The 27,590-nt window shown below is 43.5% G+C and overlaps 1 protein-coding gene across 10 annotated transcripts in view; it reads right to left on the bottom strand.

Annotated features, from left to right (window-relative positions):
* LOC127561739 (H-2 class II histocompatibility antigen, E-S beta chain-like) overlaps positions 1–10,148 on the bottom strand; it is a 248,000-nt gene extending 237,852 nt beyond the window's left edge. For 3 of the 10 annotated variants that reach the window (XR_007953524.1, XR_007953523.1, XM_051996948.1), the window contains exons 1-5: positions 9,918–10,112; positions 2,760–3,029; positions 1,135–1,416; positions 554–664; positions 93–116 (exon numbers count right to left, since the gene is read on the bottom strand). Coding sequence is in view for 7 of the 10 variants with exons in the window: in XM_051996948.1 (XP_051852908.1) it covers positions 93–116; positions 554–664; positions 1,135–1,416; positions 2,760–3,029; positions 9,918–10,017 (787 nt within the window). In the remaining 3 variants the exon portion in view is untranslated. Of the gene's footprint in view, positions 1–92; positions 117–553; positions 665–1,134; positions 1,417–2,759; positions 3,030–9,917 lie in introns of all 10 variants that reach the window. The other 7 variants (XR_007953522.1, XM_051996950.1, XM_051996952.1 and 4 more) reach the window with 6 other exon arrangements.
* Between the last annotated feature and the right edge of the window lie 17,442 nt (positions 10,149–27,590).

Below are 27,590 nucleotides of genomic sequence, written 5' to 3'. Positions count from 1 at the left end.
CTTCTTCCCACAAAGGGCCCACAGTCTCTTCTTTGCTTCAGGCCCCACTGGGCACAGAGTGTAGCTATGAGAAGCTGGCAGAAGGATCTTACCTGCTGGCTGTGAACCCCGATTTCCTGGGAAAGGAAGGGAGACAGACATAGAGATACTTGTAAATCTTAGAGTCACAGAAGCCAAGGGAACTGAGCACTGTGGGACAGGGGGCTCCTGACACTGCTCAGCCCAAGACACCTCAGAAGGAGCACTTAATTGGTGCTTTATCCATCCCTCTACAACTGTGTGAGTGAAGGGCGGAGAAGTGAAAGGATGAAATCTGAGACCTCTCCCAAGCCCATCTCTACTGGTGATACAGGATTCCCTAAGACCCCTGAGCCCTGGGATCCGGCCCCTTCATCCCCTTCTACAAGGTCTTGGGGAGGAGGAACAGGAGCCAGAGCCAGACCACCCCACCCCCTGACCTGGGGTCAGATTTCTGGCACAATCCAGGATCCTCTCTGCCCTGCAGGAGACCATGGCGGATAGGGGGCTCAGGGCTCCCCCCAGAGTCTCTCACCTTTCTGGCTCCTCTTGTGGACAATGAGGCCGACCCCAAAGAAGATCAGCCCCAGCACGAGGCCCCCGACTCCGCTCAGCATCTTACTCTGGGCAGACTCAGACTGGGCTCCTGGGGAGAGGAGACACCAAGGGTCAAACCTTCCCCCAAGAGCCAGCCCCATGTGAGGAGCAGAGGGGTCTGAGGGGAGCCTGAGAAGCTAAATCTTGTCTAAGGACGGCAGGGATGGAGGAGCAAAGGGCCTTTGGGACTCAGGAAGTGAAAGCTCCTCAGGGGACACTGACATCCATCCATCCTCCCTTACCCCAGAGCAAAGGGGTCTCTGGGATGATCATAGGGTCCTATGGGGTGGTCAGATCCCAGGGCAGGGGGGAGCCTGACAAGGTCCTAGGTGCTCACAGCTCTCACTTCTGCACTGCCATTGGGGGCTGTGCTGGGGAAAGGGGGGTTAGCAGCACATGGGGCTTGCATTAGCCAGGGCAGAACAAAAGGGGGCACAGGACACACACTGAGGGGATCCCAGAGCTAGCTCCATGCCCTGAGCAATGTGAGCACTGGAGGGGGAGGGAGCTCTGTCTCACTCCAGTCCAAGAGGACGGGTCCCTGAAAGCTGGAGTGCTCCACGTGGCAGGTGTAGACATCTCCGCGCCGGGGGGTCACCTCCAGCATCACCAGGGTCTGGTAGGTCCAGTCTCCATTGCCCATCAGGCCCGTGGACACCACCCCGGCCGTCTCCTCCCGCCCGTTCAGGAACCACCGGACCTCGATGTCCCCGGGATAGAAACCGCTGACGGAGCAGACAAGCAGGTTGTGGTGTCCCGGGGGAGCCACCTTGGATGGATACACAGTCACCTGGGGCTGGACTGGAGGGAAGAAGGAAGCTCTTGGGGAGGAGCCAGAGCAGGGCTTCCTGGCCCGGCCCCCACCTCTGCTCCCTAAGCAGCCTCAGTCTCCCCTTCTCAGGGGCCAGAAACGGTGCTGTCCATCATGGAGAAATTCTGCATCGGGAGCCTGGGGGACTCTGGGCCCAGGAGAAACCTGAGCATCCTGGCCCAGGGCCCAGGGAAAAAGCTCCCTGACCCCTGGGCCTCGGGGGATGCCTCTCACAGTGACCATGTTGGGGTCGGTCCGTCCCCTTTCAGGCCTGTCCCTCCCTCTGGGGCCCATTCGGGGTTTTCTCACAGACACTAGAGGTTCCCGCTCTCCTTCTCTGGCTCATCTCATGGAGGAGGAAACTGATACAAGGGAGGGGAAGTGACTTGTGCAGGGTCACAGGGGAGGAGGCGGGGTCTGGACTAGGAAGGTGTCTCCCTGACCCGGGCCTGGCCCCTCTCCGGGGCTTCCCCTGCCGTCTATGAGCCAGGTTAGTGCAGAATAAATGGGAGCTTTTTACGGGTGGAGGTTGTTTGTCCCCATTAGAATGGAGGAGGAATCCCCGACCCACTCACAAAAAAAAAAAAAGAGAGAGAGAGAGAGATGGAGCACAGGACCTGGAGTCAAGAAGAACTGAATTCAAATCTAGCCTCACATCCTGCCTAGCCCTGGACAAGTCATTTTACCTCCGACTATCTGACAAAATGGATCCACTGGATCCACTAGGGATGATCTCTGCCAAGAAAAGGGCAAATGGGGACAACAAGAGCTGGACAAGGCTGTCACAACTGAGCAACAACCAGAGAGAAGTTTTCCTGAGGCCAGGCCCAGCCTTCTAGCCACTGTGCCACCCAAAACGCCCTTATTAATATGCCTATTAGCAACCTTTGTGTTATATGTGTTTATTTTAATATGTGCCTATTAACAATGTGTTATATGTTATATATTAATCTTATTGTGTGCCTATTAACAATTTTGTATTATCTTAATTTTTAATATATGCCTATTAAAATTTTTGTTTTATTAAAAAAAAAAAAAAAAAAGAATGGAAGAGGAAAAACTGCCCCAAGAGGGTTTCTAGCGGCCCCTCTCCCTGCCCTCTGTCCCTGTCCTCGGTTTGCCCCCAGTCATTCTCCCCTTTCTTCTCCCTCCATCCCGACCCTTCCCCCATTCTTCTTCCTTCCTCTTCCTCCTCCTGTGTCCCTGCTCTCCCCCAGTCTCTCTCCTGCTCCTGGGGTCCCTGTCTCTGTGCCTGCTCCTATGATCCCCCTTTCTCTCCTCCCCACAGCCTCCTCCCTCTGTCCCCGCCTCCCCTCCCCGGGCGCGCACTCACCGCTCCTGCGCACTGAGAAGGGCTCAAACACTCCGTAGTTGTGCTTGCAGTAATTGTCGACCTGGCCCCGTTTCCTCTCCAGGATCTCCTTCTGGCTGTTCCAATACTCAGCACTGCGCCGCCCCAGCTCCGTCACCGCCACGTACTTCCCCACGTCGCTGTCGAAGCGCACGTACTCCTCCCGGTTGTAGAAGTATCTGTCCATAAACCGCACGTGCTCCGTCCCGTTCTCGAAGTAACACTCGGAGGTCGTATACAAAATGTAGTGCTCTGTGGGGGCCCCCGGGGTGGGGAGGGGTGGGGGGTCAGCCGTGACGGACTCCGCCCCTTGCCCGCCTCCCCCTCCTCTAACCCAAGACCGCAGCCTGGGCCTGTCACAGGAGACCCCGGCCCACAGCCGCCGCCTCTTCCTGCGCATGCTCAGCCCCATCCCACCCCGAGGCTCAGAGACCGCTAGCATCTTTCCCGAGGTCACACCGCAAAGTGGAGAAGAAGGGAGGACGAGAGCCCGGACCTTCAGGTTCCAGCCCCGAACTGTCTGTGGCCTCACCTCGGCCTCTCACCCACCCCAGCCTGGGGCCGATGCTCCCGGGGAGTTTCCCAGCAACCACCCTAGTCCTCACTGATCCCCATCCCCGCCCCAGCAAAGACCCCATTCCCCTTCCCGATGCCCCTCCCCCCCACAATGACCCCCTCCCGCTGCCGGAGTCCTGGGGCTCACTGCCCGCTCTCCCCAAGAATCTCATCGCTTTTAGCTCCGAGACTGAGAGGGCCCCGGCCCCTGCTGTGACGGGATGTCTCCGCGCCCATTGTGGGACCGAGGGACTAGGGTCCCTCTCCTGCCTCCCCTCCCGGACACGACTTAAGTCCTCCTTCTCCTCCTGGAAAGTAAGCGCCCCGAGGGCAGGAAAGGACCCTGTTATGGGTAAGCTAGTCTTCGGTACAGCCCCTGCCACATAGAAGGCACTTAAAACACTGATTCATATCACTTACCTCTCCGGCTTACAAATAACAAAATAGAACTTAGAGACTTTAAGTTTGATCACTTAACTCACTTCCTCAAGAAGCTGCAGTGGCTCCCTATGGACTTGGAAGAATTTCAAAATCCCAGCCTTGACATCCAGAGCCCTCCCAGTCTGACTCCAGCCTCCCTCTCCAGCATCTCCTGTTATTTCCTCTCAGGCACAGTTTACCTGTCAGACAAACTGGCCCATTTGCTGCTCCCCAGACTCAGCATCTCATCTCCCACCTCCACATGTGTGAACGGCCTCCATACTAGGCATGACCTCCGCCCCTCACCCCCACCTCATGGCTTCCTGTATACTTAACATTGCTTCCCTCTCTGGGCAGGGCTATACTTCCCAAAGAGAGTCAACCTGTCAGCGAGCATTTATCAAGTGCTTACTGGATACAACTTTGCATTTGGGCATAATATATAGAATATATATTGTATAAATATAAAGAACGGAACACTGCCAGCTCTGCCTGCAAATGGAGGGACAAGTGCACATAACAGTACAGATGGCATGAGTACAGATGGTAAAAGAGAAGGGGGGGTGTGGTGATCTTTTTCTTCTTTTAAATATAATATGAGATGATGGTTCTCTCTGGGAGAAAGCAGGTTTCTCAGGGGAGGTTTTTTGGAGGCAGCCTTAGTTTCAGTTGAAAGTAATAATCACCCAAAATGCAGCCAGGTGATAAAAGTTCAGATCTTTTATTGTCTCCAATATAGCCCAGTTAGCTTAGATGGCTATCTCTCTGCTCGGTTCCAAGAGCTCCCTCCGAATGTCTCCAAATCCAAAGGTTTTGTCCTTCAGCCTCTGCCTCTGCTTTCTTCAGCCTCCAACCAGCACAGAGATGGAATGAATCTCTTGTCTCCTTCACTTGGGGCTGGGCTAGCTTTCTGGCGAGTCTTTCAGACCAGCTTGGTCTCAGTGGGGGAAGTGCAGGAGCCCAGCTACCACAGAGAACCTTCTCAATCTCCCGCTCAACTCTCCACTCATAGCTTCTTCCTCTGAAAACTCTTCTGACTGGCCCCTTTGAAGCTCTATTTATTCGAGAGGGAGGAATTGTGGGATGCAAGAGAGAGGGATTATGGGTTTCTCCCATAGTGTTCTCTGGCCCTAAGAGCTTCAAGGGAGGTGTAAATTCACAAAGTTACCAAGTTTACTTTATGAATCTTCCATACTTGTGAACTTCAATGAGTAAAGGTGTGAACACAAGCATTGTATCAATTAGTTCTACTTAGTACCTTGTTTCAGGTTCTGGCCCCAAACATCTTCTTGTAAGATCAGATCAATAATCTATCAACTCTAATGAGTTAGCAGTTTGTAAAGATTCCAACAGGGAAGACACTGGCATTTGGGGGATCAGGAAAGTGGAGCTTGGGCTGGGGATCCCTGAGGGGGAGTGTGCCAGGAAAGAGGGATGCCAGGAACCAAAGCCCAGAGATGGGAGATGAGTGCAGAGTGTGAGGAGACCCCAAAAGGTTGGGCTTCCAGACCTGCCTTGTGAATGTCTCAAAAGAATTAGATAGAGCACCAGCCCTGAAGTGCCTCAGACACTTAACACTTCCTGGCTGTGGGACCCTGGGCAAGTCACTTAACCCCAATTGTCTCAGGGGGAAAAAAAGAATCTGCAGGCTGAGATCCATCTCCAAGTCAAAGGCAAAGTTTATTCTATTTGTAAGGCCAATTAAGGCAGGCTAAGTTCTGAAAGAAGTGAGCAAAGAGCCTGGAGCAAGAAGATAAATTTATAGGAAAAGGTAAGAGAGAGCAAGTGCTTCATGTCCCTGAGATACTCATTTTTTGGCTTGCAGGAGGATCTGAGGAGGGGTCCGGGGAGCATCTCATCATTGTCTCAGTAACTGTTATCTCTGACCCACAGATTATTTTACAACCAGCGATGTTTGTAGAACTAAAGCTCTCTCAAGGCCAGGAGATCTCAGGGTTTCCTCTACATCTTCCCTAAAAGCTAGGGGAAGAAATAATAACTACATCACTCCCAAGGCTGGGTGGCCACAGGTTTCTTGCTACATTTCCCCTGAGGAGCTGCATCCCACAGAAAGAGCCAGCCTGGGCATTTCACAGACAGCAGCAAGAAGGGGATTATTATAACATAGGGTTGGAGCCAGGTTGTGAAGGAATAGACAGGAAAGTCTAATTGATCACAGAAGTAATAGGGAACCACTGCAGTTTAGGAAGAGAGGAATGACTTAGATTTGCTCTTAAGGAAAAACACATTTTAGTTCTGGAATGAAAAGAGAGGAGGCAGGGAGAGTGATTAGGAGGCCATTATCATAATCTGGGTGAGAGGATATGGGGGGTCTGCTCTTATGGTGGCCATCTGAGCAGAAAGGATTGTCTGTAGGGGAAATTGTGGGAATTGAGTGACCCACACTGACTCCACCTTGTGACTCATTTCTGGAGCTAGCTCAGTTCCCTTTTTATTCCATTACAGATAGAGTCCAATTTATATCTTGTGAGAAAATTGTATTCCCTTATGAGAAATGGCAGAAAGAAAACCTTATTTCATTGTTTGTACAATGGCTGAAAGGATGCCCCCCTCTCCCTGCTGCCTAGAGACCCTTAACAAAGGCCCTGGGTTCTGCTGACCAGAAACAGAATAGATTCAGAGACCGAGGCAAAGAGTTTTCTCACAATTTTACATCAGTACATGTATATGTAGACATATCTTATGCCACAGTTCTCTTTTATTGTCCTGACTCAGTCTCCCTAATTATCCTGACCCAGTCCTGACTCAGTTTCTCTGCTTCAGTTTATCAGCTCAAAGCTCAGTCCTACAAAACCTCCCCTCCCTCTTTATTAGAATACTTGATAAAGATCTTATGTTTTAGAATATCAGAATGCCTCTCCCCATCCCAAGCTATGGGAATGTCAGATACCATCTTATCAAGATCCTCTCCTCATCTCTGGGGTTCCTCCCCCCATCTCCTGTGGCTCACTCCACCCTGTCAGAGTCCCATTCCTGCTCTCAGTACCCTGACTCTGCCCCTGCCTCAGTATACCCCCTGAGTCTGAGCCATGTGTATATAGGTCATTGAGAATTCACATTGTTTTCTTATAAATTAGAATCAATTCTCTATATATTTTGGAAATGAGGCCTTTATCAGAACCTTTGACTGTAAAAATGTTTTCCCAGTTTATTGTTTTCCTTCTAATCTTGTCTGCATTTGTTTTGCTTGTACAAAAACTTTTCAATTTGATATAATCAAAATTTTCTATTTTGTGGTCAATAGTTCTTAACCCCAAAACTGGGGTCTTTGGATTTGTCAACCCCATCAGAAAGAGTATTATTAAAGTTATTGGCTGTTTTGTCCTTTGAACCTAACCTATTCCATTGATCAACTAGTCTATTTCTTAGCCAATACCAGATGGTTTTAGTAACTGCTGCTTTATAATATAATTTTAGATCTGGTACAGCTAGGCCACCTTGATTTGATTTTTTTTTTTCATTAATTCCCTTGAAATTCTTGACCTCTTGTTTTTCCACATGAACTTTGTTGTTATTTTTTCTAGGCCATCAAAATAGTTTTTTGGGAGTCTGATTGGTATAGCACTAAATAAATAGATTAGTTTAGGTAGTACTGTCATCTTTATTACATTTGCTCGCCCAATCCAAGAGCATTTAATATTTTTCCAGTTGTTTAGATCAGACTTAATTTGTGTGGAAAGTGTTTTGTAGTTTTAATCATAAAGTCTCTGATTTTCCCTTGGTAGATAGATTCCCAAATATTTTATACAATCAGTAGTTACTTTAAATGGAATTTCTCTTTGTAACTCTGACTGTTGGGTTTTGTTAGTGATATATAAGAATGCTGATGACTTATGTGGGTTTATTTTGTATCCTGCAACTTTGCTGAAGGTGTGGATTGTTTCTAATAACTTTTTAGTAGAATCTCTGGGGTTCTCTAAGTATACCATCATATCATCAGCAAAGAGTGATAATTTGGTTTCCTTGTTGCCTGTTCTTATTCCTTTAATCTCTTTCTCACTCTTATCGCCAAAGCTAGCATTTCTAATACGATATTTGTGGACACGTGGGGGCGTACAGCAGGCGTACAAGTCACCCACTGTGATAAATCCCTGTTTCACACCCTCCGCGGTCACTCCCACCCCCAGACACGGGGACAAGACCCGGTTCAGAAGCCGCAGGAGCCCCCCACAATCCCCCTGATTTAGTGCCTTCCCTCCGCCGTTATTTCCGCGTTATTCTGAAAATAACCCATTTGGGCGCGTCTGTTCTCACATTGTCTCCCCGGGACTTTTCTCTTTCTCTGCGTCCCCAAAGGGAACAAAGATAAAACAGAGTAAAAGCTGAATCAAAGTGAGACCCCTTCTGGCTGGGAGGCTGCTTCAATAAGGTGCAGTTTGGCTGCTTGTCCACCCGGGGGCAGCACCTGGTCATCACCCGCATGGCCGACACCGGGGGCTCTGGGGTTGTCACCCGGGTTAAGCTGCGTCACCTGCCGGGACTGGGGGGTCCCCCCGCCCTGGGCTTCCCCTGCTCGGGCCGGACAGACGGTCTCTAGGAGGCCCCTTCTCTCCCCCCAGCCCCGGACACTGGCTGTGACCCCGCATCCTCTCCCCGGGGGCGGGGCAGGAGACAAGGCTCACAGGGGGCTCAGGGTCCCGGAGGAAGCTCTGGGGCAGGTCAGGGCCCGGAGGGGCCGAGATTGGCGCTGCCAGGGGCCAGGCCGGGCTGCAGGGACCTAACGGGGGCGGGGCCGGGGGCGCTTATCTGCTCCCCTGCAACACTCACATCACCCGGAGGAGGATCGGGTTCCCCCCCAGAGACTCCCCCCCTGCCCAGGATCCTCCCCTGCTGTGTCATGGCAGCGGCCCCTGGATCCAGCCTGAGGTCTCAGGGAGAGCAGCAGCAGCAGCAGCAGCCGGAGAAAGGGGGGGGGCTGAGGGGGGGGGGGGGCGTTGGGCTTACACCTCTTTGTTCAAAGCATCACCGAGGGATCATGGAGACAGGGGACAAGCCAGCCTGGGCCAGTCCCTCGGTCTCTCCAGCCCAGCCCTTTAACCCTCCTCACAGTAATAGAGGGAAAGACCTTCCTCTTACTCCTCCACGATGTTAACCATGAAAACCAGGGTGATCCCAAATACTCCAGCCTCCCCTGTGGCCCTGGAATTATAGCTGGAGAATTAATCCAGGGAAGTCTACCCTTCCTGCCCAATAACAGCCAAATCGGAACCTTTCCTGCACATCAGGCAGACTCTGTGAAGGTGTATAGCAGAACAGGGAAACTGAGCTAGGAGAAGCAGACCTCGGCAGTTCTGACCATGTCACCCCTAATTAAAAATCTCCAGTGACTCCCTCTCACCTCCTGGATCAAATACAAAATCTCTGCTTGACCTTCAAGGCCCTTCACAACCTGCCCCTTCCTACCTTTTCCTCCTTCTTAAACTCTACATTCCCAGCCCCACCCCCAACTCTGTTATGGAAGACTCTGACCTTCTTGTTCTTCCTCTCCCTTCTCTGGGGACTCTCTGGGCCCTCTCTGGCTCTCCCCTGAGCAAGGGCTATTGTATTATCTGGAGGATTGTGTCCCATCCCAGAGGGCTCTTATATGTTCCCTGGCAATACTTGTATTATCTGGAACATAAGGAGGTGAGGATCCTCCCCACCTCTGCCTCTAACTTCCCAGGGGAACTTCAGGTATCAGCTCAGATCCCACCTTCTGCTCCTTTCCTGATCTCCTCTGATGTTGGTACCTTCCCTCTGGTGACTATGTCCCATTTGTCCTGTAGATACCTTATCTCTAGAGTCATTTGCTTGTTGTCTTCCCTATTAGACTAAACTCTGAGAGCAGGGACTGACCTTGGCCTTTCTCTCTCTCCTTAGCTGTAGCCCACAGCCTGGCAGATAGTGGATGTCTGACAATATTACTGATAAACTGATTAGAGCTCTCAGGGAGGCTTCATCAAGTCCCAGAACCCTGAGGAAAATGGGGAAAGGAAGCAAGGCCCAAAGGAAGAGTTAGTTGGGAAGGGAGCCTGAAAACCAGCTTCTCTTACTGCCCATCCAGGACCATCCTGTCCCAAGTGCTTCCTTTGGCCTGGGCCTGGAGAGAAGGATGCTCTCTTGGCCCCACCTGAGATTTCTGGGGAGCTGCTGCTCTGTACTTACCTGGGCTGTGTCTGCCTGCAGCCACCTGAGGATTCAGCACCAGCAGGGTCACAGCCAGAACTTCTATCCAGACTTCCCTGGGGAGCAAGACACACACCATCCTGGAGACAAGATGAGGCTCAGGGACTCCGAGAGATGTAACAGTCAGGGTGACCCTCCCTGCATGGGAACTACCTCTACATCTAAGACTAAGAATTTACAGACTCTCTTGTCTGCCCCAGGGCTGTATCAAAAGGCGAGAGAACCAATCAGCATTAGGAATGACCTGCATCATCAGTTCCCAGGCAGAGGTTCCTTTTTCAGGGTATGTTCTAATATCTAAATGTTTTTCCACTGATGAAAAAAAAAAAAGTCACAGAAATCAAAGAATCCCAGGGAAGGGAAGTATCCCAGAGGAAATGTCTTGCCTGGACACTTTAAAAACACATTATAAAATGTATAGTTTGTGAGCATTCTGAAAAGGAAGAATGATTCTGTGAGTCCATAAAGGCCTCATCAAAAAAAGGTCATGTAGATAAAACTTTTTGCCACTATCACAGAACTGATGGATCAAGAAAATGTTCTAAATGTATTAACCAAAAAAGAATCTGACAAAGCCACCAATGCTACCCTTGGGGAAATGTTGGACAGATATGGACTTGAAGATAATGTTCTTAGCTGGATTTGGAACAGGTTGAATGGCTGGGGCCCAAAGATTAGTCCTTAATGGGTAAAAGTTTTCTAGTAGAGTATGGCAGGAATCTCTCTTTGTCTTGTTCTATTCAACATTTTTCTCAGGCCTTGGATGAAGACATAGAAGGCATGAAACTGAGAGACAGAGCTAACATGTTGGGTGACAGAATCAGGACCCAAAAAATTATTAGCACATCAGAAAGACAGAAAAATTGAATGGAATGAGATTTAATTTAATAGAGATAAATGGAAAGTTCTACAAAGAGCTTGAAAATTTTCACATTATCAGTTGGAATGACTATGTGTTGAGGCAATATCATAATAATAACATTTACAGAATTAAAGTTTGCAAAATGCTTCATAAATATTATCTTATTGATTTCTTTGTGTCTCTTGCTTGACACAAAGAATGCTAAGTATCTAATTTTTCTCAGTTGACTTCAGAGATTTTAGAGATATTATTCAGAGAGAAATATGGACAGAGGAAACTCCAGGGTGTTAGTGAAAAAAGACTTTGGATGGGATGTAAGTATAGAAGGTCAGCCCTATCTTGTCTTTGGACTCCCTTGAAATTCTAAAGATAGATAAGAGATCTCCTCTGAGTTAGGTTGTTCACTTCTTCCTTCTTTGAACTGAAACCTTAACTCAATCCAAAAGCTCATTTTCTCTTGTGTATTTTACACTATATTCTAATATGACAACTGTTTTGATTTGTTTGCTGTCTTACTTAGATAAGTGGGTTTATTCACCATTTGCTTTTCATTATAGGCTTTTGCTCTTCCTCCCTTAAATTTAGGGGAAAGAAGCCAAGCTGAGAGATATCAGCTATGGGTTATCCTTCCCCTTTAATAGTAATAGGAACAACCATTCTGAAGAGCAATTTGGATAATCCCAAAGAACTATAAAATTGTGCATATTCTTTAATCCAACAATATTTCTGGTAGGTTTATATCTCAAAAACATAAAAAAGGGAATAAGATCTATTTGTACTAAAAATATTTATAGTAACTCTTTTTGTCATGTTTAAAAATTAGAAATTGAAGGTATACTAATCATTTTGAGAATGACCAAATAACTTGTAGTATTTGTGAAAAAATTGTATTGAGCTATTTTAAAAAAATGACAAGCAGGATGATTTCAGAAAAACCTGGAAAGATGTATGTGAATTGATGCAAAGAGAAGTGATCAGAATCAGGAGAATGTCGTACACAATAACAGCAATATTGTACAAATATTTGGAGGGGAGAGTGTTATAGGAAATGACAAGCAGAGAGAGAGAGAGAGAGAGAGGGAGAGGGAGAGGGAGAGAGAAGAGAGGGAGAGAAAGAAGAGAGAGAGAAAGAGAGAAGAGAGCTTCAACACCAGCATCAGCATTAAAATTAGGCGCTTATATTAACAACATCTTGTAATATGTGGGATAAAATTTGCCCATCTTCACTCTTAAATCCTAGTGTTAAGTGACAATGATTCACAATCATATGTAAGAAAAGTTATTTTTTAAAATTTATTTATAATAAATACAAAATAGAAAAATATATATATTGACAGATGCATAGCAGAAAATAAGAAAATATAAAACAATAAATTTCCCTAAATTTCGCTAAATAAATACTACAAATTATGTTTAGAAGCATCTATTGTCTCTTTGCTCCCTTGTAGGGTTTTCTTTGTTTTCTCATGTGTACCTTTTAAATGACTCCTTTTTTCCCTTTCCCCTCAGAAGGCTCCAATTGGGAGCAGATATATTTATATGTGTATATATATGTTTATATATATATACACATACATATAGCTAGATTTAATCATGCACATATGCACATATACATCTCTGTAAGACCATATCATGCTTGTTTGTCTAATTTCTCTGAAGGTGGATAACATCTTCATATTTTTTTAAATTCCACCATATTTTTCTATTTCCATATTTTTCTAATTCCATCAATTCATTTCCTATACCACAGCAACATTCCAAACTTATACTTGATGAGAGCAAAACTCTGACCTGAGACAGCCATGTAAAGTTATGTAAAATCACCAACAAAAAGATTTAAATGGTCTTACATCCTCTGGAGACAGGAAGATAAGTCTTCAGAGAAATGTCTCTTTTCATATACAAACTCAAATGATTTTGCCTGTTCTTAGATTTCTGTATAAAATAGGCCTTCAGAAAATGTCTCTTTGCAAATCACTTCTCTCTTGAGAATGATATTGCCCACCAAGGAAGTCTTTCTCTTGGTGCCTCTTTAATAATAAAAGCCTTTTATATCACAGCCTTTGAGTAAGCAAATTTCCTTTGCTTGGGAACCCTGTGCCTTGGAGAACAAGGAAACACTCATCCATTCCTGCCACATCTCTCCTTTGCTACCCTGCCCTCATCATACTGTCTAGTTATTTTAAATAAGTAGCTTGTAATGCACTTTTAGTCTCAAACATCTTCCTCCAATTTAGCTTATCTTCTCTCTTTCCTTTTAAATTTCCTCTATATCCATATAGAAGCTTTGTCTCTCTGTTGCTTCCTGTTCCTCCCAGAATTAATGCCTGTTTTCTAGATCCCCAGCACTTTCCAGCATAGCTTCCCAACCATTCATTTCAGTCACCAGGCCTCTCTCCTGTCATAGTTATCTACTGAAATCTCATAGTCTAGTTTCCTCTGCTTTCAGTGTTTAATTCATTGACAAGCCTTATACACCTACTTTATGCAAAGCCCAGAATTAGTGACTGGATAGACAAAGATTAGGAGGAAAAAAAAACAAAAGATCCTTGCTCTCAAGCAGGTTCTACTAGGGGATAAAGTATTTAGTCCTTGTGGCTGTCTCTCTGTCACTCTTTCCCATATGAAATCTTCAGAACAAATGCTTCAAGTTCAAGGCTCTCTATGAGTTATCATCCATTGAAAATACAACTCCACTTGTGAACGAATCCAGCCATTCTGGAGAGCGATCTGGAATTATGCCCAAAAAGTTATCAAACTGTGCATACCCTTTGATCCAGCAGTGTTTCTATTGGGCTTATACCCCAAAGAGATACTAAAAAAGGGAAGGGGACCTGTATGTGCCAAAATGTTTGTAGCAGCCCTGTTTGTAGTGGCTAGAAACTGGAAAATGAATGGATGCCCATCAATTGGAGAATGGCTGGGTAAATTGTGGTATATGAATGTTATGGAATATTATTGCTCTGTAAGGAATGACCAGCAGGATGAATACAGAAAGGCTTGGAGAGACCTACATGGACTGATGCTAAGTGAGATGAGCAGAACCAGGAAATCATTATACACTTCGACAACGATATTGTATGAGGATGTATTCTGATAGAAGTGGATTTCTCTGACAAAGAGACTTAACTGAGTTTCATTGGAGAAATGATGGACAGAAACAGCTACACCCAAAGAAGGAATACTGGGAAATTAATGTGAACTATTTGCATTTTTGATTTTCTTCCCGAGTTATTTTTACCTTCTGAATCCAATTCTCCCTGTGCAGCGGGAGAACTGTTCGGTTCTGCAAATATGTATTGTATCTAGGATATACTGCTACATATTTAACATATATAGGACTGCTTGCCATCTTGGGGGGGGGGGGAGGAGGGAGGGAGGGAGGGGAAAAAACGAAACATAAATGATTGCAAGGGATAATGTTGTGTAAAAATTATCCTGGCATGGATTCTGTCAATACAAAGTTATTATTAAATTAAATAAAATTTAAAAAAAAAATACAACTCCACTAAAGTTGCCTCCACTAAAGTACCCACTTTTTGGTCTTAGGGATTTACAAAGATAAGGGGTAGATATGTACATTTGGGAGTCATACATAATAAAAATAATAAAATGAACCAATGTGAGTTGATGAAATTATTTTGGGGAACAAGTATGATCAGGGAACAGGACATGGACAGTGATCTAGCAAAGGGGATAGAAGTGATCAGGCAGGTAGGAGACCCCAGAAAGGATAGTATAACAAAACCAAGGGAGAAGAATAGATTCAGGAAGAAAGACTGGCTAACAACATCCACTACCACAGAAAATTCTGGAAGGAGGAGGATTAAGAATATACTATAAGCTGCAGCAGTTGAAAATTAGTATGATAACCTTGTATTTTATTTTGTTCTAAAATCTGGGTCTCCCCAATTCTCTGAGGCTGGAAATACAGGGTCTATTCCCAAATTCTTTCCCACTTCTGATCTGCACATCTTTGATTGATTCCATGTCTGACCTGGTATGGTTTGTCCCCTTCCCTAAGCAAGCAGGGGGTCTCCCTCTACCCCCCTCCTTGGTCTCACCATATAAATGTTGAATTTAGTGCAGACAATAGGTCATCATATGCCTCCACAACTCAGAACTCCTGAGCTCCAGAGATCCACCAACTTCAGCCACCTCATCGAATCTGAGATTACAGGTATGTGTCCCCATACCCAGAGGATTAATAACTTTGCAGAGAACAGTTTCAGTTGTGTAGTAAAGTCAGAATCAGATTTCAAATTGTTTAAAAAAAAAAAAGGAACAACCTTGAAAATAGATCTTATTTGAACGGGGGGCATGGTAAAGTAAAGATATTTTAAAGATGGAGGAGACATGAACATGTTTATAGGAAGAAATCTTCATCATGAGAAAGACTGGGGATGAGAAGGAGAGAAAGGATGGTCAAAGGGTGTAAGAAATCTCGGCCATGTCCTTGGAGTATTTTCTGTGATTTTAAGGAATCTTAACAAATGCCAGCCAGGTTCTTTTAGCATAACCTTGTACTGAGAACAAGAGAACGTGTGGGCAATTATTGGGTAAGATGCTGTGAGGCAGAGGGAAAGCAGGACACTTTTCCTGTGCCCCATTACAGACCTTCCTTTGAATCTTGAATGTGTTTCACCCTGGAAACCTGGACAGTTCCCTGGGTGAAACCAGCTGGCTTAAAGGAATAAATAAACTACTTCCCTTGATGAGTTCCTTGAGATGGAAGCCCCCACATCTGAAAAGCTGTTCTGTCCAGAGGGTTGTTGGAACCTCACCCAGGAAGGGGGACTTCTCCTGGGATCCTTCCCTCATCAGACTATACCCTGATCACTGACTCAGATTCAGGGTTCCCCAGCCAGATGTTCTGTGAAGTGGTGATGTTGTGTGTTGTTTGTTTCATTCTAATGTTGTCTTTATTTTTACAGTGATCCCTGTTACTTTTATGTGGTAAGTTTCCCCTTCCATTATGTCCTGCTTGAATCAAGATTCTGAACAATAATAAACTTACATTCACCCCTTTAAATCTGTGCTCATTAAATGCAAATTCCGAATCTAAAATTACCCTTACAAGGAGCTATCTCTCAGAAGGAAGATCATACCCCAAGAGGAGGGGATAGTCTGGCAATGAGAAGGACCATGTGAGAGACAGGAGCAAAGTAGGAAAGGATGAAAGATACTCTAGAGGGACTTTTTCTTATAGGCTAGATATAGGGGACAGAATTAAATGGAGTGAGGTAAGAAAATGTTCAAAGTGATAATATTTGTTAAAAAAAAATAGAAAAGTATTTAGAACAATGTCGGTATATAAAGGGTATTGTATAAATAGATCGTTATTCCCTTCCATTACTAACTATAGGACAAGCCAAAAGAAGTAACCCAGGCTGGGGAGAAGGGAATTGGAAAATTCAAAGTGTGTATGCAGATGTATGAGAGTGACTGGCACATCCTAACTTTTTTTAAAATAGCATTTTATTTTTCCAACTACATGCAAAGATAGTTTTCAGTATTCACCTTTATGAAACCTTGTGTTCCAAATTTTTGTCCCTCCCTTTCCCTCTCTCTCTTCTCCAAAGCAGCAAACAATCCAATATAGGTTAAACATGTGCAATTCTTCTAAACATATTTCTATATTCGCCATAGTGTGCAAGAAAAATTAGATCAAAAGAAAAAAACAAGGAAAAACCCAAGTAAACAAACAACAACAACAACAAAATGAAAATATGATGCTGTGATCCACATTTAGTCTCTATAGTTCTCTGGATGTGGATGGCTCTTTCCATCACAAGGCTATTGGAATTGTCTTGAATCACCACATTGTTTAAAAACACATATTCACTCTTAGTAATTACTTGTTGTCTGACTGACAGATTAATCAGGAGAAAAGAAATCTGGAATGAGGCAGGGACACTGCCCCCACATACCTGGGTACAATATACCCATCCTAACCCAAAAGGGGAAATTGAATTTGAGAGACAACTTGTATTTCTGTAGCTGAGAAAGAAATGAGGAAGGAGTTTATTAAAATATTGAAGGGAATGAAATCCTGGAGAGCAGAGAGAATATACTCCCTAGCTGTCTATAAAGTTATAAAGTATAGCAGAGAGCAGCAAAGGCTCAGAGAATTGAATATAGAGCCCCAGAACACAGAACTGCAGAGGGATAGAAAGGAACTGAATTTGAAGTCCATTGAACTGGGGTAGAGTTGAGATATTCTATTAGCTGTGTGACTCTGGACAAATCATTTCCTCTCTTTGATCCTGTTTTCTCAGGTGTAAAATGGAGATATTTACCGACCTCACAGGGCTTGGGAAAGAGAGAACAATAGTCTCAGGAGAGTAAAACTCTGTAAATTGCACAGCATCTTTGTGGTGCGAGACAGGGGAGTCAAACCCACAGCTGTGGGCTGCCTATTATCCTCAAAACTCCTGGGTGGAATCAAATCAGATTAAAATGTAATTGGGACATGTTTAACAAAATAAATAAAAGTACATTGCAATATACATGAGGTTAGATTGTAGTTTTCTAAATCAATGTGCTGCCCCACAGTGAAAAAATCATCATCATCATCATCATCACTCCCCCTCCTAACGACAGGCCAGGGGTTTTTACAAAGAAGAAGAACCAGAGCTGGGCCCACTCCCCTGGCTGGGGTGAGATATGTGAGAACCTGAGGGATGTGGAGAGGAAGGTAGAAGCTTTCTACAGGCCTCAGGAGCTAGGGGAGAAGAGAAGCAAGCCAAGGGGATCTGTAGATAACAGCTTTAACTAGGAACTAATGAACCTGCTGGTTCTTTGGCTGCTGATTGGCCTGGGCAGTCATTTAGAGAGCTGAGCTTGGAAAGTCCCCACTGAGCTGAGCTACATGAAGGAGGAGTGGGAAGCACTTAGCTGTAGCCCAGGCTCAGGAGAATGGGTGGAAACGTGGGGATTCAGATTCCTCAGACCCTCTCCCCTGGTTTTTCTTCCTAACCTGGGCCTTCTCTTCCTGCCCCTGAAAGACAGAATTCATTCCCTAAAGGAGCCCCAGCATCTGGTCACCACAAACTACAGTGCTGGTTCTGCTCCCTCTCCTCACTCCCAGGACATTTCCTGTAGAGTTCTGTGGGCCTGCTTCCTTCCTCAGATAACATCTTTGTCTGCCCCCCTCCATTCTCTTCCTGGGAAGACAATCATCACCCACATCTGGGACATCAGCTGGGAGTTTCCCTCACACCTGGTGCTGATGCTGAAAGTAGCCTGGGCCAGTTAGGAGGGAGATTCCTGTTTCCTGCCTGCACAGCACACACACACACATACACACACACACTCACACACACTCACACACACACATACATATACTCACATGACACAAGGTGTCAGTTGGAGCTCACTCTTAGAGCTGTTTGAAATTCTCTCATCTGGTAGACAGTTGTTGGAAGACGTTTGGGAGGAAAATCATGGAAGAAAGGGGAGCTCAACTCCAGGAGCAATCACACAATGAAAGGAGTCTATCATTCATTAAACCTGCCTGATCCATACTGAGTTTGAGGTATTTTGATTTGTTTGTTTTTTGTTTTTGCTTTTCTTGTGTCTCCATTGCTTTCCAAAATGGCACATACTAAGTGCCATTTTTAGTAAATTATTTAATAAATTCTTCTTGACTGACCACTATAAAATCCCAGTAGTCACAGGAAGGATGAAGGATCACATCATCCATTGTAAACCTGAGGAAGGCTTCATGGTATAGGTCTATTGGAAGGAAATGTCCCCTCTCATTCAGGAACAAAGTTCTGGTTTCCCCAAAGTTATGGTTGTGGGATCTGGGAACCAAAGAAAGACTTACAAGGGTTTTTCCTGGGCCAGTGTAAAAGAGAAAACCATTTTTAGCCCATGTAGTGTGTGATGAACAGCAAGATTTAAGGAAGGCACCATGGAATTCCAATAAGTGCCTCCCACTTCACTGTCCCTTGTTTCCTACTTGCTCCCTCTGGCCTCATTTCCTCCAGTTCTTACAAGTGAGACATACTCTATTCTGTCCAAGGTTCTCTCCAGCTCTCCCACCCTATGGAATTCAAGACTGCTTTTGCATCCACTCCATGAAGAAACTAGGTTAGAGCCCATCTGGGTTCCTGCCTGATGAAGCTAAATAGGAAAATCTGCCACATAAACACAGAACTGAGGGGAAAAAAACCATCCCTAATGAACATCTGAGAGGTCCAAACCAAGTGTTGCTTAGGTGAGACACAAAGGGAGACACAAAGGGAGGAAAAGTAACTCCTGGTGAGGATGTCTGCCTGCAGGAGATGGCATTTCAGTCACTGAGATTTTAAAGAGTAGATTTCAACAGGTGGAGTGGGAGGGGGAAGCCATTCCCAGCACAGGAACAGTGTTGTTGTTGTCATTGTTCAGAAGATTTCTGGAGGTTACAGGAACCACACATTTCCTGTGGGAGCAAGGAGAGAAGCAACCAAAAGGGATCTTCAAATAACAGTTTTTTTCTAGTAACCAATGAAGTTTCAGATTCTCTGGCTTCTGATTGGCCAGCACAAGCCTGTGGGGAACTGAGGAAAGTTGCTGTTCAGCAAAGCTGCATGAAACAGGAGGTGAGAGCACCTGATTTTAGCCCAAACTAAGCCGAAGGAATGGAGGGTAGTGACTCAAATTCCCAAGAAATCTTGTCTGGTGTATGTTTCCCCTTCCAGCCTCCGTACAGAGAAGCTATCCACCTGACAGACAGGATTCTTGCAGTCACCAGGAACTGACCTTTCACCCCATTCTAAAAGACATTTTCTTTTGAGTACTGATGCCTTTCCTTCTCTGGGCATTTCTGCCCTTCCGCTTCCATTTTCTTCCTAGAAGAGGAATGATCAGCAGGTTTGGGACAAATTGGAGGCAAACTTCACAGTTGCTATTTTAACTCTGAATGAATCCTGAGACAACTCTGAGGTCCAAGGCCCTTTCTACAACGTCCCTCACCCACCAGGAAGATCTCAAGGTGGTGGCCATCAGATACCAGGACCAAGTGCACTCTGAGACAAGGGTTTTGAAATGTAAAACTATTTCAACATAATTGCTTTCCTCTAGAATCATATTATTTTCTTTTATTTATTTAAAAACATTCTATAAAGATTTATTAGACTTTCTGAAGGGTCCATGACACACAAAAAGGTTACAGATTCCTGCCCTAAGAACTGTGTCATCAACTGAGAAGTGTCACATGCATGAGGGCCAGGCTGGGGTTGGGTGGGGTGGAGGAGAGGGATCCAGTTGAGCCTTTAGTGGTGGGGGATGGGAGAAAAGTGGTGCTACAAAGAGAGAGTTCAATTCTGGAGGCGTCCCCAGGAAAAGGAGATGAGAGTCTGGTCAATATTCCCTGGTGCTTTAGAGGAAAGAGAGTGGGATGGAACTGGGAGCCTGGGAGGGGTCCTTGGCTGGAAGTGATGCAGGATTACAGCACGCAGTGTAAACCTGTAGTGGACTAAGAGACTCAGGTCTGTGGGGAGAAAATTCAAACAGGGTATCAGCATGCTGGGGCAAAGCTCCAGCTGAACCTCCCTAGTCATAACTCTAGGATCCAGGAATCAAAGAAAGAATAAAATATAATCCACATTTGTTATTAAGTTCCTACAATGTATCAGATATATGCTATACACTGTACTATATATACTATAATGTATCTATAATAATGTTAATTATTTTTAATTAAATTTTTAAGTAATTATTATATATAATATAGTGTAGACTATAGATATACTATACTAAGTATAAGGGGTACAAATAAGAAAAAGATAGATAATCCCTACCTTCAAGGAAATTACAATCTAATGTGGGAAGACAAAACAGAAAGGGAAGATGAAAGGGGGTGGAGGGAAGGCAACATGGTAGAGCCCAAACCAAGCAGAACAGCTGGTGGTAAATGAAGAGATGGCTGGGATTTTGAGCTCTCTGTAAAGGGATACTGTGAGAGGAGGTTTTTGCTCCGCTGTCCAGCAGAAGCGATTGAGGGCATTGATGAGATGTGAACAACAAAGCTGAAGCAATCTCCTAGAAACTGAGTTTTCTGAGGCTGAGATAACATGATGAAAATGATGGTAGAGTCAAAACCAAGCAGGACAGATGAAGTGGGGATAGCTGCACTCCAGATATGTTGTCTACTCTCTTAGGACGTGGGCAGCTTGAGGATAGGGGCTGTCCTGCTTGCATATTTATATCCCTAGCACTTAGCACACAGATATGTGTCTGTGTGAGTCTCTCTCTCTCTCTCTCTCTCTCTCTCTCTCTCTATATATATATATATATATATATATATATATGTGTGTGTGTGTGTGTGTGTGTGTGTGTGTGTGTGTGTATGTATGTGTATATATACATTCACATATGTGTATATATATATATATATCACATAACATATGTCAATCATAGTAGGGGAAATAATTAATTTATATATATACACAATGTGTGTTTGTGTGCGTGTATGGCAGCTGGGGGCCACAATGAAGTGTCAAGGCTGGAATCAAGAACATCTGGATTCAAATCTGGCCTCAGACCCTCACTAGCTGTGTCACCCTGGGCCAAGTCCTTTAACTCTGTTTGTCACAATTTCCTCATCTAAAATGAGGGGGTGAAGGAAAATGGCAAACCATTCCAGTATCTTTGCCAAGAAAAATCCCAAATGGGGACGTGACTGAAACTACTGAACACGTATATAATAAATGCTTTGGGTTTTTTATTCCTTCATATGGTCTTCAGATTCAGTGAGAGAGAAGAACATATTGGCCACTGTGGTTGCTATTGAGCAGTACGTATCAGGCCGTGGAAAACACAAAAGCTACTGAGAATTCTCCTGTCACCAGCCCCAGCAAGTCCTCCACATAATCCCTCTGTCCCCAGTTTCCAACTTTTTCAAGTTAAACATCTTTTTTTATCTCCCTACATTGCCTTCCAACTCTAACATCCTATTCAATTAGACATTGCTTTAGTGTCTACTATGTGAAGAGGATTATATTAGATGGTTCCTACTTCCGGTAACTTAATACGGGGATTTTAGAGCTACACAAATAATCATAAAAAAGCCAACTGAGGTGAATATACCTGAGAGGAGAAAAACAAGGGTTAGATGAGGTCCAAAGTAGAAGTTATCACCAATGATGTGAATCAGGGAAAGTTTCCTGAAGGAGATAGCATTTCATCTCAGAAAATGGATAAGAATTCAACATATAGAGGGGATGTAGAAAAGCAAGATGAACAAAGGCACAGAGGCAGAAAAGGATAGGTATATACTTTAGTATAAACTAGTAATTAATGAAATTATTAATTTCCCCCCTCTTATTTTTTCACTTCTTCATGTTTCTTCAATTCATTTCTACCCTGTCCTTTCCAAACTTGCCTTCAGATAATTTATTTCCTACTACCTAACACTTAGTAGTCATATAGCTGAAAAACATACAAACTCTAAATTCTAATGAAGACTGGATCTCCTTTTGTTCAATTAACTTATCCAGTTGTTCTTACCTCACTGTCCTCCTAAGCACCTGTCTTGATCCTCACTGATTTTCTCCCCCATTTTTGCTTCCATAGCCTCTGCTTATCTTGATCATCTTATCCTCTCTCCTACCCTAAATGTCAATTTCTTTTTTTAAGATTTGTATTTTTTTAAAACCTTCATTCCAAATTTAATAAACACCAAATAGAACAACTAACTCCATATATACAATAGAACAGCAAAAGAAGATTGTATACTAAACTATGAATCTTTCTTATTAAAAGAGGATTGTATACTAAACTAGAAATCTTTCTTATATACCCTTTGCAAGAATGTAATAAATTCAAAATGTAAGTTTTTTAATTAATAAAACATTTTTAAAAAGAGAAAATGTCTAAATGACCTGAGAAAGCTCTTAGCATCGAATAGTTAACAATAAATTTATTTTAGATCCTTAATATTTCTGCCACACAACTTTCAAAACTGTGCATAGAATCCTTCAGTTAGATTAAATTTTTCCACAGCCCTTTCTCTTATTTTTCCAAAGCTTCCTTTTAGTGACGGCCCATACCTCTAAATGCCTTCTCAGATTGACTGACAAACCACATCCTTCCCCTACAGAAAAAGCCTCTTCACTTAATAACTTCACCTCATAACTAATGATGTCACAAAACTCTAGCTGATAATTGGTCCATGCTAAAGCATAGAACGTCCTTATTAAGAGAAACTGAAAATAAGGAAAGAAAAAGAGGATATAAGTGTGTAAGCATTGGTTTCCCTAGGCAGTAATTCTTAACCTAGTGTTTGTGAAATTTGTTTTAAAATTATTTTTATAATTGTATTTCTATAATTGGTTTATAGTCCCATGTATTATATTTTAGGCACTTAAAAACATTATTCTGAGATGGAGTCCATAATCTTCATTACACTTACAAAGGGATTCATGAAAAAAGAACAGATTAAGGGCAACTAGGTAACTCAGTGGATAGAGCACCACTCCTCCTGAGTTCAAATCTGGCCTCAGACATTTAATACTTCCTAGTTGTGTAACCCTGGGCAAATCACTTAACCCCAACTGCCTAAGGAAAGAGAGAGAAAGAGACAGAAAGACAGAGAGAGAGACAGAGACAGAGAGAAAGAGAGAGACACAGACAGAGACAGAGACAAAGACAGAGACAGAGACAGAGAAACAGAGAGAGAGAGAAGAAAAGATTAAGAACACTTGATCTAGTGTTACATCCTCGTCACAGAGTTTTCCCTAAGTTATCTCAAATCTATCCCATGTCTCTCAAGACAGATTTTCATTAATCAATGCAATGAATCAACAAGCATTTATTAAGCACCTACTATATACTATGCACTAAGACTACAAATACAAAAATAATATAGGAACTTACATTTGAGGACGCCAGTGGTTCTTAATCTTTTCTGTATTGTGGATCCCTTTATCTACCTAGTAAAGCCTATAGATTCCTTCTCCAAATATTGTTTTAAAAGTGAAAAGACCCAAATTGTAATGCCAAAGAAACTGAGCAAGACAAGAGATTAGAGACCAATTCAATAGTTTATTAAATGGAGAGAAATACTGGGACCAATGGATCCATGGTTGATCCCAGGTCTAGAGGAGACTATCATCTCAAAGAGTCTAGCCCTTAGTATCGGGATAACAAGCTTTTTATAGAATAACAAGAACAAAGACATAATGGAGGTACCTAGATGGGGATAACCTAATGGAGGAAGGTTACTGATTTTCTAATGACATCTAAAATGGATAAACCTTTATCTTGTCAAACATTAAGAAGGAATGTCTATAAAACCTTTATCTCAAACATTAAGAGGGAAAGGTTATAACCTAAGGGCATAATAACTAAATAGGATAATTGGAGAAACTGGGTCACAACATTAAAAGGGAACTTTGGCATAACAAAATGACCATAGTCCTATTTAATAACTCCTAGCATCAGGTAATTGAAAATTAACTTGCTTTAAGATGCAAGAAATAAAATATATAGGATTATGAAAGAATTTAATTACACTGACATTTGGTAATCAAAAAAATTTTATATAAGATCAAAGACTACATATTAATGACCCCCCACTTTAGTTCTCTCAAACTCAGTATTCCAAAGAGAGATCTGATCTTTCCTCTATTGTTTTATCCCTGATAGAATGCATTACCTACTCCATCCAAGCCCTTCCCCTCCATACATTAGTAAACATTCTTCCAATATTTTGGTCAAAATACATTATATCATATCTTGCCTGTTATCTAGTTTCCAATTACTGATGCTATTGCCCCATAAGTTGTCCTCAGGACCATTTTAAACACAAAACAGGTATAATTTACATAGTAAGAAATATAGTCCTCTGTAAGCTCCTCTTGTTAAGTTTTATTTTCTTCTTTAAACTGAGTTTTACAGCCATGATTGAGGGGAGCAATTCTTGTGGAAAAGGGACCTATCTTCCTTGCCACCAACTGTCACCATTGGAAGGTGGCCCAAGAGTCCTGGAAGTAACATTTCCCAGACCAATGGTCCTACTAAGCACCCAAAGTGATCATCCTAAAAAGTGGAGATCCAGACTGGAAAGTGCTTCTGCATGTGGTTTATTTCTTAGCACTATTGAATGGTTCAAAATCAGAAACAGATATGAATTTGTCCGTGGAAAAGGCATTAAAGATGGTATAGCATCATTTTATGCTAACAATCCTACAAGTATAGATATTAATATCTTTATCTATATTAAAATGTTTCTTTATTCAAAAGGAAGTGTCACAAGCAATGGAGACACATTAGATGTGTTCCCAGTAAATAAAAGAGTAGGGGGTGTGGGTCAGAAACCATTAATAAAAAAAGACTGGATAGATCTCTAGAAGCAAAGCAAAGTTTATTATAAGTTCTAGTGAGAATAGAATCCCGAGTCCTACCCATCGAGCAGACAATCGAAGGGAGGAAGAACCGTAGGGGGCAGAGTCCACACTTTTCATCCCTAACGCAAATTCCCCTCCCACCACTGATCCTCATCCTTATTGGCTGAGGATCTTACATTCTAAATGCGGGAACTACCCAAGAAATTGAACTTGACCAATAAGTACATAGTTGCCCATATTTGGTTGAAATAGGAAGGATAACAAGAAGGGGACTTAAGTATGCCCTTAGGGGGATAACTTAAAGGAGACTTTAAGTATGTCCTTAGGAGGATGGCAGGGAGGAGACACTTTAAGTATGCCCTTGACTTAATGCTTAAAATCCTTCAGGCCTACTCAAACTTTGAAATAGATAAAGTCTTACTCGATTTTCACAACTGTCTTGAAAGATCTTATTTTATCTTTTTCAGTCCTCCCTCTTATTTATACACTGAGATCTCTTCAACATCTTTATAGAACAAAATATACAAATTTAGTTTCACACAAACTTCCCCTTCCTCAGCTAACAAAAATCCAGCACAAGGCTGTTGTAAAACAGACTCTCTTGTTTGAGTAGCTTGGTCAGCCAAAAGATCTAGTGCCTCAGCCATCTGATTGGTGATAATCTCTACAACTGCTTGAAGCTTAATTATCCTGTTCAACATATATATTGGGATTCTATATCCCCAACTTCCATCTTGAGCCCAAGTGGCTGGCCCATACTCTAACTGTTCTCTCTGGAGGTCAGGCATCACCCCAACCATTTGCATCTCCAGTCTGAGTAATGGAGGTGTCTAAACCCCATTTCTCTCTTCCCAAATCATCGTACAACTGAATCCCTAAATATTGGTTTGCCTATTCAGGAAGAAAGAAAAATTTTGGCCTTGTAGGTGAGTATAAGTAGTTAAACCACAGATCCAATAATGACCCATTAGAATAGGTTGTTCCCTCGAAAATATGTCTGAACTATTCCTTGTAAAAGGGCAATATTGCTGGTCTCTCGTCTCTAGGGGACCTTCCCTTACAAAGGTGACATATTGCTCCTTCCTCCTACAATTGACAACTGGCCATTGACCTATTAGGTCAGAGGTATTACAAAATGAGGGAAACAGAGTCCCATGTTTCCCAGGTGTCCCTGCGGTGACATGGTACCAACCCCATTGATGTCTAGACAGGTAAAAATTTAAGTTTTCCAAATCCTTGCAGCCTCCCTCGTGTCTCCTAGAGACTGAGTAGACAAAGGAAGTCTTTGTCACTTGACAACTGCTGTGTCCACTACAAGATAAGGAAAGAAAAAGTCTTTTACCTTGTCCAGAGTTAAGTCCACTCACATACACTATTTCCCAGCTTCAAACTTTGCCCTATTTAACAAATCCTATCTTCTGCCACTGATATTTCTCTTTTAAGTTCTAGAAATCAGCCCCATTATGAATTTGGGATCAGTTACTAAGGATCCGGGCTGGGCTTAAAGGGACAGGTACCCATGGCCATTAGCTCAGTCTTGGGATCCACCACAGATCCAACAATTTGATAAGTTAAAAGTTCTCCCTCTATTCTGCATGAGCAGGAAGAGCTGGTTCTCATCTCGGAAGATAAAGATCTGGTTTCCATGGCTATCATGAGGAAATAGGCAGACCCAAAGCTCAGGGAAAGCCCCATGAGAGTTTCCCAAAGTAATTCCCAAAGTAACTAGTGTAAAAAAAGTCATACAGTTACAACGCACTGGATTCAGAATTTGTGTCCCATCAGTGGAGGTCCCCTCCTCAAATGTAATTTGAGTTCTCCCCATCTTCAACTGTCCACTCGGATAAAGATGGTGTCACAGGTCCTTCTGTTCTGGTGTGGTGTGTCCAGCCTTGCTCCCGGGTGCGAATTGCAGTGTCCGAGAGGTCAATATTATCTGGTAGGGTCCATCAGGGTCCATTCCAGCACAGAGTCAGCTTTTCATCCTTCCAGGAACGGATCAACACCCAATCTCCACCTGAATTCTATGAAGAGGGAAACCTAGAGGAGTCTGAGCTATTAACCCTTTTGTTGGAGTCCTTGTAAATGTCTTAGCAATGATTTAACATTTCTTAAGAAATAAATCCTTTGTCTCTAAGATAGGGTCCCAGTTTCCCATAGGACAAGCCTGGAGAGGATGACCATACAATAATTCATAAGGTGAAAGCCCAATTTCTCTACGTGGCTTCGTTCTGATTCTGACCAGAGCAAGAGGAAGACATTTAGTCCAAGGTAGTTGGGTCTCTAAACATAAGTCAGTCAGTTGCCGTTTTATTTCCTGATTCATCCTTTCTACTTTCCCAGAAGAGGGAGGATGCCAAGGGGTGTGGAGATCCCAAGTGATTTCTAAAGCCCCGATCACATTCTGCAACACCTGGGCAGAAAAATGTGTTCCCTGATCCGAGTCTACCC

This window comes from Antechinus flavipes, chromosome 4 (assembly GCF_016432865.1).
Source record: "Antechinus flavipes isolate AdamAnt ecotype Samford, QLD, Australia chromosome 4, AdamAnt_v2, whole genome shotgun sequence".
Taxonomy (NCBI): domain Eukaryota; kingdom Metazoa; phylum Chordata; class Mammalia; order Dasyuromorphia; family Dasyuridae; genus Antechinus; species Antechinus flavipes.
The sequence above is the reverse complement of the archived record's forward strand: the minus strand, read 5'-3'. Positions and strand labels throughout refer to the sequence as shown.